This window comes from Squalius cephalus, assembly GCF_949319135.1.
Source record: "Squalius cephalus genome assembly, chromosome: 6".
NCBI classification, from domain to species: domain Eukaryota; kingdom Metazoa; phylum Chordata; class Actinopteri; order Cypriniformes; family Leuciscidae; genus Squalius; species Squalius cephalus.
This window is the reverse complement of record NC_137127.1, coordinates 8,563,921-8,576,115: the sequence shown is the minus strand read 5'-3', so window position 1 is coordinate 8,576,115 and position 12,195 is coordinate 8,563,921. Positions and strand designations below refer to the sequence as shown.

The 12,195-nt window shown below is 38.7% G+C and overlaps 2 protein-coding genes across 2 annotated transcripts; both read right to left on the bottom strand.

The window, feature by feature from the left end:
• Positions 1 to 10: 10 nt before the first annotated feature.
• LOC307160557 (C-X-C chemokine receptor type 5-like) lies at positions 11 to 979 on the bottom strand (the record flags this gene model as incomplete). The annotated part of the gene is made up of 1 exon (XM_079874715.1): positions 11 to 979. One exon carries the CDS (start codon positions 977 to 979, stop codon positions 11 to 13), a length of 969 nt encoding a protein of 322 aa, XP_079730841.1.
• Positions 980 to 10,036: 9,057 nt separating this feature from the next.
• Positions 10,037 to 11,669, bottom strand: LOC307160225 (leukotriene B4 receptor 1-like). The gene has a single exon (XM_079874160.1). The coding sequence runs from the start codon at positions 11,137 to 11,139 to the stop codon at positions 10,162 to 10,164; it is 978 nt and encodes a 325-aa protein (XP_079730286.1). The 5' UTR covers positions 11,140 to 11,669; the 3' UTR covers positions 10,037 to 10,161.
• Positions 11,670 to 12,195: the final 526 nt, after the last annotated feature.

Here is a 12,195-nt window from a genome sequence, read left to right as displayed (position 1 = left end):
AATGGGGGTTCTACTTACTACACTTTATGACATTCCTTGAAAAGAAAACATAGAGAAAAGGATCCAGACAGCAGTTTAGCAAAGCCAGAGTCTTGCTTGTATCACCATAAACTCTACGGAAGGACTTCAGTCGGGCATAAACGTCTTGATGAGATGTTTTAGTCAGAGTAGTAACTATATCAATCACATTGATGATGTGAACAGGAGTCCAAAACAGAAAGAAAGCCACAACGATGCTGACCACAAGTCTCTTCTTGTAAGTCTTCACGTTTGCCCCCTGATTTCTGGGTTTCTGGTCCTGTGGAGCTTTAGTTAGACTGGAGCTCTTGGCTTTTTGGCTCAAGCCTTTGTGCAACCAGAGATAACATGTTAACATGGTCAAAAATGGAATGACGAACCCAAACTGGATCTCAAGAAGCAAAACAGCCAATACTACAGACCGTGACTCCATTGTCCTCTGACATCTTTGCAATCCATCCTTGTCTTTGAGTCCTTGAGTGAAAAATATTGGTAGGGAAAAAACAAAGGCTAGAATCCAGATGCCAGTCAGATGAAGGCGTCTGTGTCGTCTTTCCAGTCTGTGCAGTAGCTTCCTGTTAGTGACCCTTGACTTGATGACATTGTGATAGCGGTGCACACTCATGGAGGTGACCGTCAGGACACCAACATACAGACTCCAGTGACCCAAGAAGAACAGGATCCTACAAGACCAAAGGCCAAGTTTCCATCCAAACAGTATTCCACACAGCACGACAGGAGCCAAGCAAAGGGTCAAAGCATCAGAGACAGCAAGGTTTAGCATTAGGCTTAAGGTAAAGCTAAAATTTGTGTTCCACTCACGAGCAATGCTGATGATTACAGCGATGTTGCTTGGCAAGCCCACCAAACAGCACAAACCCAGAACTACAGCAGGAGCAATCTGCTTTGAACCCACAACAGTGTTGTTAGAGGTGGAATTGAAGCCCAATCTTAGATCCATAATAAATTTTTCTTGTCTGGAAAATAATGTATCTGAGCTATGATTGCTGAAGAACAGGGGCTATGTTGACTCCTCACACTTCTCTAAACCAAAACCACAGCTTTGCTCACATCTCAATCTTCCCTAAAAACAAAGTGCTTCCAAAAACACAAAGGGCAAAAGTCCATTTTACTCTGATTAGTTTAATTGTGTTATGGTTCTGTTTTCCATATTCTGCTTTGCTCTTGAGTTCCCTGTGATTATTAGTTTCCATGGTTCCTAATCCCCCAAAAAGAGGAGAATATGGACATGGCCATGGGAGGCCATATAGCCCTGTTGTGCTTTGGGCGAGCCAAGCTCGAGTCCTGGCTCGTGGACTTTTCCTGATTCCGTCCCCCTCTCTTTTTCTTTCTCACTTTCTCACTTTGCTTACTTGTCCTATCATGATATAAGGCAATAACGCCAAAAAATAAATTTTTAAACTTATACTGGTTTATCTCCATCCACACACACACACAATAGAATCAGCATCTTTTAAGCCACTAAATAAAGACAGTCATGGGGGTGAGGGAACGGATTCTGACAGCTAAAGTTTTTTTTGTCAGATTCTGTTCCCCCTTAGGTTTCTTACACAATTATGTTTTAATATTTATCTAACTGATGCTGGTTAAGCTCCATCCCCACACAGAATAGAAATCAGCATCGTTTAAGCCACTACATCAAGAAAGTCATGGGGGTGGGGGAACGGAATCTGACAGCTGAAACTATTGCTGTTGGATGCTGTTCCCCCCATGTTTCTCACACAATTATGTTCTAATATTTATCAAACTGATGCTGGTTCAGCTTCATACCCACACAGAATAGAATCAGCATATTTTAAGTCACTACATCAAAATCTCTCATCATGTGGGTGGGGGAACTGATTCCGAAAGCTGGATGGTTTCCTATCGGATTCTGTTCCCCCCATGTTTCTTAAAAAATGAGGATATAACATTTACAAAACTGACCCCAACTTCATGGTTCCAATGGCCTAGTGGTCAGCTTGCTGATGTACAACAATGTTGTGCTTCGGCCGACCTGAGTTTGAAGCTGTGTCCCAATGTGAAGGCTGCATCCTCCGAAGGCCGTATTTGAAGGCCGATTGGCCGCATTTAAAGGCCGATTGCGTCACAGCGGCGCGACAAAAGATGTCCCAATTCAAAGTCTGCATATTTCGAAGGTCGCATTTGAAGGCCGATTGCGTCACCGCGGCGCAATGAAGGCTGTCCCAATTCAATTCTGAATCCTTCGAAGGCCGTATTCGAAGGTCGGTCATCGTGGTGCGACGAAGGCTACCCTGATTCAAAAGCGACGCCAAATGCACCCTTCTTTTCCCCGTGAAAGGAAGGATACATAAAAGAATCCTTAGCAGCCTATCCTACCCTATCCTACCCCATAAGTCATTGCGCGCCAGTGACGACGGCATTTTTTTTTTTTTTTTAAGACGGCCGAGACTAGAGTTCGGTGGTGGACAGCAAATTCACATTTAAATGTAAGTATTATGTTTTCATTTACTCAAATAGCGAAACCAGAGTTAAAAGCCACATGTTTTTCTTTCTTATAAACTTCATAACTCTTTTGTCATCATTGCGGGGTTTCATTTGTCAGGTGGTTTGAGGCTAAACTTGTGCTAATATTAGTTTAACGATCTATTTGTAATATTTGCACTAGTCTATCTAACATGTGTATTATAAGAAATATCACTCACCCTATAAAGCCCACAACAATAAGAAAAGCAGTAGATAAGGCAATGGGGTTCAGACTGATCTCATGAAATGGCGTATGTATGACACGCCAATTCATATTTCCATTTTTGGCGTGTTATCAACACGCATAATCGCTTTTCAGCGTGTTTATCAACGCCGTTGATTTACGTTACATTACTGTATAAATATATATGACCTACCCCAACCGCGTCCCTAAACCTACCCATCACTCGGGTTAATACCATTTATGAGTGTTCCCCTACCATCCTAGGAAAAAAAAAATATATATTGCTCCCCAGATGTAGATATACATTTTCCTCCGTTTCGCTCGGACATTTAACGGCGTACACATACACGCGGAATCACTCTGACGTTTAACGGCGTACACATACACGCGCGTGGACATACACGCGGAAAGCTCAAAATGCGTATAAATAACACGCCACTTGACTTGAAAGTGGCGTGTATGTTTACGCAAAGTCATGATGTCATGTTGCGCAAGCTGTGTCTACAAAGGTTTTAACCATATTTGAGTATCCAGAAATATGTTTTTCTGAAGTATTTTGTATGCATGTCCTGATGTATCATATTTTGCAGTGTTAACAATGCAATAATGTTAAGATTGCACCCTTGTGTTAATATTATTCATAAGTACTCTTTTCTGCTTTTTAGAGCAATTCTGGAGAAAATGGGTCTGCTGGGGAAGGTAACTCCCATTCAGGCAAATAATAATAATAATAATAATAATAAAAATAATGGGACAACTTCAAAAAAAAAAAAAAAAATACAAAGAAAGTTAATACAAATTTATTGTGCTGTTGTTGTTAACAATCCATGGTTAATTTGCTCTGCCTTAGGATTGCAAGTGTCCTGGGACAGGAGAGGGTGTGAGTGGGAAACCCACTGCTGAAACTTGGCCCTGGTTTGTCCTCATGGATGAGGTGTTGGGTTAGGGGCATTGCACCAACCCCCCTGCCATCATAGAAGACATGCAACTAGAGAGGGAGGTGAGGAGAGCACAGGAAAGAAGGGAGAGGATGGACAGACTGTTTTTTCTTCTTGAGAGAATGATTGAAAATTTTTTTTTTTCTACATATTGTTTAACTTTTTTCACTTTTATTTTTTAAAAGGAAAGATAAAATCTGCACATTATTTATTTTTATGTAACTTTAAATGTGTAAATAAAAGAGAATGGATTGTTCTGGACATTGTTGATTTTTGTAATGACAGTCATAATTTCTACATGAAACAAATTCTTCTATACCTTTTTTTTTTTTTTTTAAATAAAATTGGTAAATGAAAATCATTTGTTTTTTGGCTACATAAAAGTACTTTTTCCAACATACGTTAAACATATCAAAATCAACATAAACATTCAAATGTACAGTACATAAAATAAGAAAAAATGATGTACTTTTATTCAGCTGAGCAGGGAGACCCTGGTGGTGCTGCTGGACCGGGATGGGCTCCACAATAGAGACCCTGGGAAGGCCTCCTGCTGGTGGGACATCACCTGGGATGGTCTCCAGAGTGTTTGAGTGCATATTTACACTATCCACTAAGTTGTCTACCAACAGGTTTGCAGGGCTGACTCAATCGACGGCTGCTAGAGTTTTTTTATGATGGTTTTGCATTTATATTTGGTTACTACTGCATTACTGCATATATTTTACTTCTGAATATTTTCAAGGTTGTTACATTTAAACTATATACTTTTGTGTAGTTTAATGTAAAACAATGCATCATATTGTAAAAGAACATAATTTTAGTGTAGCTGTCCTGTGAGGGAAAAAAGTACTTCAGTAGGTTACTTCACATTTGTACGTGAATACTTAACGAAGTATGTAGTTCCGAAAATTAAAGTAACAAAATGTAGGCCTATTGTCACAATATTAACAAATTGTTGCTAACTACAGCTGCGTCCCATATCAAAGGGTGCATCTGAAGCGCTCGGACCGGTCTAGCCTATGGAGGAATTATTCTTGTTGCCTGGCAACTGAAAGCTGCCGATGACGAGCGGGAGTAACGTTTGCACTGGACTTTTTTAAATTCAACTGGGTTTTATATTCAAACAGGGTTGAAAACCTGTGTAAATATGTTCACCATGGTCCATTTGTGTACATAATAAAAATAATACACTTGCCTACAAAATCGCATCAAGGTAAGATATAAGTGAACATTTGAACCTTTGAATATATAGAGGCCTATGTATGTTTTCTTTTCATATATCATTACATTACGTAAGTTAACACCCAATACTTGAACAGTTTAAAGTGTAATCCGGCCCAAACCAGCTTAATTTAGCTGGCCATGGTCTTGGCTAAGCCGAAAATACATGTCCTCCAGTAAAAATGTAACAGATAAAAATGACAACGGCCAATTCTGGCTCCATAGCTGTTTACTTAATTATATCAAATAAATTATCAGGATGGCAGCTGTCCTCTCGCACCGTTGCTTGGCGCTAGGAGCGGTGATCAGGAACACCTGGTTGCGCAATTAGGAAATCCTACGAAGGCTACATGGTGCGTCCTTCGAAGGATGCAGCCTTCACATTGGGACACAGCTTGAGTCTTTGCTTGTGGACTTTTCCTGATCCCGTCTCCGTCTCTTTCTCTCTCCCACTTTGCTTCCTGTCTACTTACTTGTCCTATCATAATATAAGGCAAAAACGACAAAATTTTTTTAACAATAACAAATAAACCTTTACAGACCTCTGGTGAGCTCCGAAGTTGTTAATCGATGGTATATGATTTTGTTGAAGTTATCTGTTCGCATTATTTCAGCTTATTTTTTTAAATAACTTTATTTAAAAATGGAATTTGTGTTGAAATACTACATTACCCATGATGCTGTACAGAAAATTCTGCTCAAATAGTTTTAGGCTTAACTGCACTTTGTTCATCTTCTATTTGTTTACCAATTGCAGCTAATACATTTGAAGTCTTGCACATTCACAGTTAATAATTTATTGCGGATACAGTAAAATAATAAAGTAGCAACACATAAAATCAGTTAAGCAACAAGCTAAATAAAACAACTCAAACCAACTTTTGCAGGGTTATCTCCATTGTCAATCGCACTCTCCAAACCTCATTTTGCAGGAAGTCTCTTGGACTCGGTCCTATATGGCATCAAGGATGTTGATGCACCCTTTCATTGGTGCATCAGCCCATGATGCACCCTAGCATTCTTCCTCTTGATGTTCTTTCTGGTCTGTGGTTTTCACACATTTCTTTCTCTTCTGTTCTTCCGTCTACTCTTAATTTAGCCCTTTTACTAAACATTTAGGGGAGACCGGGGATGAAAGTAACACCTTTTGTTTGAGCATCGGAAACTCAGTGGTTGTTTGTGCTAGATTTCTCAAAATTTGATACATGGTAGCCACATTTGTCTGATACAAATATAACGCACTTGGACACGTACAACACAATCACAGATTATGTGAGTTAGTCAAACACAAAGAGTTCCGTTGTTACAACAGGCTGGGGATAGATGTAACAATGAAAGGTAATTTGCTGAAATAAGATCCACACAATCTAAATTTATGCAAAAATGTTTTTGAAGAACAAAGAATAATCAGTTTTGAATAAAGTAAACAATTTAAAGTAACAAAAAAACTTTGTATTGTATTTCTTTAAGGACTTGAAATTTAGCACAAAAACTATTGCCGTGTGTGTGTTTGTCTGTATACTGTATTCTTGTCACATAACAGTTCAGTCACTAGTTATGTTGCCATCCACCTATTTTATGTGATTTTTGGGATATCACATAAAAACTCTGGATGGAAATGCCGAGATGCACATAATTCAACAAATGTGCACAAAAAATAATACATGCTCAATTGATGTGGACAATGTTTTTATCCGATAAGACATGAGCATAAACTATGATGGAGTCATATTTACCGCAAATCCCTCAAAGTGCAACAAAAAACTCACATGATTTTGTCTTAACAAGGGATGTGATCTATATTTGGAATTGTCATAAGGGGTTGGTTGTAACATTTTTAATGAACTGTTTCAACTATCCCCACCCCAAACAGCCATAACTTAGCTAACTTTTTTAGCATGTGGGTTTGAATTTAGCAAGAATGCAAAGCATCAAATTAAACGAGAGAAACAGTTCTAGATTATGCAAGTCAAATAACTGTATCTACAATACAATGATTGCTAGGGAGAAATAAATAAATCTTGATAAGATTTTTTTACTTCATACTTATTTGGTCATAAAATGTACAATGTTGCTTACAGTAACATGCCACTTATCCAGTGAGCTCAAAAGGGTGATACGAGTGTATGATATTGATGAAATCACCATAGCTCTTTTCTGACTTGTCAAACTGACAGTGTTGCAACTGACCCCATGTGTTACAACACTCCCTGGTCTCCCCCTACCCCCTACCCCCTAACTCAACATATACAGTTTAAATCAGACAACCAGCCCAAAGCCCATTTAACTAAAATATTGATCTTATATGAAATATTAGATTAAAATACCAGGGGTACTTCAATAATTTAACAGCACATTTATACACACACACAAATTTATATACACATATGTTACTCCTTACACAGAAGACATATTAGGGTTCCTTGAAGATATAGGGCCCTATTTTAACAACCTAAGCGCATGGTCTAAACGCACAGGGCAAGTGCACTTAGGGCGTGTCCGAATCCACTTTTGCTAGTTTAAAAACGGATCTGCTCGTGCACAAGGTTAAAGCGCGTGAGCAGGCCATCTACGAGACAAGCTGGATTCCACCATATCTTTATGTACACAATATTAATCTTTTACATTGTAATCCTTTTATTTTTTTTTATACTTGGCTAGTTTGTGTGCTGCTGCATATATGTGCACCCTGTGTGTGTAATAAGCAGAGTGTACGCGCATTGTGCACCCGCCTATAGGCGCATATTACTAATGTGCCCTTAAAATAAAAATAAAAAAATACTGCGCCAAAATACTTTTGTTGGTCAATGGCGCAGTCTATTTCAGTTGCCTCAAAATAGCAACATGCCAACAATGCGCTCGAACAAACCTCGTTTTCAGACGAGCACACCCATGGGTGCACAAATAGGTGCAAATGCATTTGCTATTTAAACAATGTGGCACAGGACGTGAAAAAGATAACTGTGTCGGGCTGAAACTAACAAAAAACTCTTGCGTTGCGCCTGGTGCCGCATTGCGCCAGATTTATGATAGGGCCCATAATGCACCAGATTTATGATAGGGCTCATAATGCACCAGATTTATGATAGGGCCCATAATGTTCCAAGAGCTCTGCTTGATCATTTACCAATGAGGCATATCAATAGCCTGACAAGCCAGACTCACATCAAGATGTTGGGTCTGGGAACACACCATTAGCAAGGCTCAATCCGAGGGGCGGAATAAACGGTTGTCTTTCAAATTCCCTCTGCACGCAATAGGACAGCGCTACAACCAACCAGAGCGTTTCCCCACCAGTGGAGCTAGTTGATTGATTAAACTTTTGCCGTATCTGGTCGGCAAAACTCCAAACACATCTTCCTTTTTTAAGAATGACTTAAGTGCCGTTCTTTGTTCTTTTCTCAAAGAAAAGCTTAACTCCAAATCTTCCAGAGTCGCAGCCAAAGACGATTCGAAAGACTGCTGTTCGCCGGCAGCAGCAGCTCTTCTTTGTTTTCAAGTAGCAGGGAATTCACGTGGAATCGTCACAACTCTGCCGTCATTATGTTAAGCCCACCCACCGACTCTTTACACGATGTGATTGGCCTGACAGTGGCTAGAGTTTGTTTTTTCCAGGCTCAGGGTTTTTCCAGCTCGCAAGCCAACAGAGAGTTGCTAGACAACACTGGCTGCAAAATAAAATTTGCTGCCGCTAGGGTGGGTCTCTATTTCTAGGCTAGCACATCAATATTAATCAGGAAAATAAGATTCTTATCAAAGTGTTATAAGAATCTTTTAATTGTTATGTTGTGTTGCAAAAATGAAAACACATTTTTAAGTCTCAAAATGTCTAGAGTAAGATGAAGGCAGTTTTTAATCAACAGGTGAGTATGTGGAACCAACACATTTAAACGATTTCTTGACACTTAAAAGTGTTATATAGCTCACTGAATCATTCTCATACTTAATACTGACAACAATGAAACCACTTGAGAGAGAACTGTCAGAAGACTTATTTTTTTGCACAAAAGAGGATACTGGTACAAGAGGATTACCAAAGCAAAAGTAACAGAGAAACTCAAAAATAATGGTCTTTTGACAAATCCCTGAAACAATCAGGGCTTCAATTTAAGCTTTCATTTCATGAGAGATTTTTGTTTGCTAAGAAAAGCGCAGGAGAAATGTTTCAGAGCTAGTAAAAGCTGTGAGAAGAGTGACTGTTTCATATCACACACATCACACTGCAGGTCGCAACATGCAGAAGTGAAATGCATTGTTGATGTCCGCACAGGAACTAACACCTAGCCAAACAAAGCAACATAACCTCCTTAAAACATTTTCCATTTAGACATAGAAACTAATTTTCCCAGGCCCATATTACCAAAAATAGACTTCTGGTAATCCATACTCCATACAGATAATTTTGGATCTAACAGCATCCAAGACGTATTACATTGCAAGGGGGAGCAGTGCAGTGAGAAGTGCCTAGTCCCCACAGTGGTAGCTAAGTTCTTATATAGGGATGAATGAGTGCTGAAGGAGTGAGGAGTTGTGCTAAATTAAAGGTGACATTAATTCACAATTCTCATTCTCCTTATTCCCAGTGTTGTTCAGCACTTTTTAAGCATGACAATGACTCTATTCATTCCCTAGTGACAATCCTTCAATGGACATGTATTTCACCTGACCTAACACTATGGGCACCTGTGGGGGATTTTGCAGAGACAAGTTGAGCAACACACGCCTCATCAAACATCAGGACACTCAAGGAGGTCACCCTTCAGGTGTTAAACAGAACAGATGTGAAAACTTTACAACAATGCCAATAATGGTCAGAGCAGTATAATATTCAGTATATTATATCAGAGCAGTATAAAGTTTTGTAGGACATGTACTAGAATATCACACATTTGCTGGATTTTGCAACCCTACATTTAATCAAATTTGGCTAATTACTTATTTTACAGATATTGATTGCATATTTATCACACTGTTTTTATTAATTATGTGCTTAATAGGTTTCAATTTTGTCATCTTTTCACAAATTGTGACAGTGATCATTAAGAAATAATAAAAAAATCTCTTTCTCGATGTGATTATTTACAATGTTATACTTACTCTATTCATGTTGATAAATATGACAGTATGTATAAATGGATGCGTGTAAATGAAATGCAGTCAGAAGAATGTTGAATTTTGTTTCTCCATCAACAGCATGTGTTCATCTACAGCAAACCACACAAGAACAGCAATGAGGAAACAGGGAGTCTTTAAAACATGGAAGTAAATAATCCAATCAGAAATTTTGAATCATTTCTTTCTGATACATTTTAGAATATTTCCTGAACAGACGGCATAGAGAAAAGGATCCAGACAGCAGTTTAGCAAAGCCAGAGTCTTGATTGTATCACCATAAACTCTACGGAAGGACTTCAGTCGGGCAGAAACATCTGGATGAGATGTTTTAGTCAGAGTAGTAACTATATCAATCACACTGATGATGTGAACAGGAGTCCAAAACAGAAAGAAAGCCACAACGATGCTGACCACAAGTCTCTTCTTGTAAGTCTTCACGTTTGCCCCCTGATTTCTGGGTTTCTGGTCCTGTGGAGCTTTAGTTAGACTGGAGCTCTTGGCTTTTTGGCTCAAGCCTTTGTGCAACCAGAGATAACATGTTAACATGATCAAAAATGGAATAACGAACCCAAACAGGATCTCAAGAAGCAAAACAGCCAATACTACAGACCGTGACTCCATTGTCCTCTGACATCTTTGCAATCCATCCTTGTCTTTGAGTCCTTGAGTGAAAAATATTGGTAGGGCAAAAACAAAGGCTAGAATCCAGATGCCAGTCAGATGAAGGCGTCTGTGTCGTCTTTCCAGTCTGTGCAGTAGCTTCCTGTTAGTGACCCTTGACTTGATGACATTGTGATAGCGGTGCACACTCATGGAGGTGACCGTCAGGACACCAACATACAGACTCCAGTGACCCAAGAAGAACAGGATCCTACAAGACCAAAGGCCAAGTTTCCATCCAAACAGTATTCCACACAGCACGACAGGAGCCAAGCAAAGGGTCAAAGCATCAGAGACAGCAAGGATTAGCATTAGGCTTAAGGTAAAGCTAAAATTTTTGTTCCACTCACGAGCAATGCTGATGATTACAGCGATGTTGCTTGGCAAGCCCACCAAACAGCACAAACCCAGAACTACAGCAGGAGCAATCTGTTCTGAACCCACAGCAGTGTTGTTAGATGTGGAATAGAAGCTTAAGTTGACCTCCATCATGATCAAAATATTTTTTGGTCTGGAAAATGCTGAATGTAAGTTATGACTGCTTGAAGAACAGGGGCTATGTCGACTCCTCCCACTTCTGTAAACTAAAACCACAGCTTTGCTTTTATCTCAATCAAGGGAAAAAAATTATTCATTAAAGCTCCCCTTTGACTCGCTATATATATGTTCATCTAAACCAAACAATGCAATTAAAATAAAAGATACAGGGACAACAATATAAACTCACACTTCACCCTTAAAGGGGTCATATGATGCTATTTTAAACGTTCATTATTTTGTTTATTGGGTGTAATAGAATAGGTTAACATTTTTCACATACTGTACATTATTGTTGGTTGTTAATCGATGGTATATGATTTTGTTGAAGCCTTCTGTTTGCATTATTTTTAGCTTATTTGTAAAATAGCTGTATTCTTGTGGTTTGTGGTTTTCAGATGTTTCTCCCTCTTTTGTTCTTCCTTTTACTCTTAATGAAGCCCCTTTTGCAAGCTGCAAACATTTACCTCATATGCTTATTTTTTAAATAAAATATATTAAAAATCGTCTTATTAAGCTCATAATAATATATAACACCATGGTAATATATCACTACTTATAGGATGTTCTTAATTCTAAGTTTTGCAGTTTTTCTCAATCACTTTGGCTCAATTCTCGAATGAGTTAGTCTCTCAAAACAATTAGTTTCTGGTTCACAACATATTTGCGTTTCTTATTGATTTTAACAAATTGCATGCGTTTTGGCATATGTATGCAAAAAAGTAAGTACATTGTCTTCAATTTGAACTAGAACTAAATGCAGCTAGTTTTTTCCAAGGCCCATATTACCAAAATATAGAATTCTGGTAATCCATACTCTGGGATACTTTGGTCTCTCATGAGACCAAATCAATAATTTTTGGATCATATATGAATGAATGCATGTATGAACTGCAGTCAGATGAATGTTGAATATTGTTTCTCCATCAACAGCATGTGTTCATCTACTGCAAAACACACAAGAACAGTAGGGAGAATTATTTCTTTCTGATACATTTTAGAATATTTTCC

Excerpts from the sequence above, each read along its gene's own strand:
- LOC307160225 (XM_079874160.1), bottom strand. The coding sequence starts at position 11,139 with ATGATGGAGGTCAACTTAAGCTTCTATTCCACATCTAACAACACTGCT.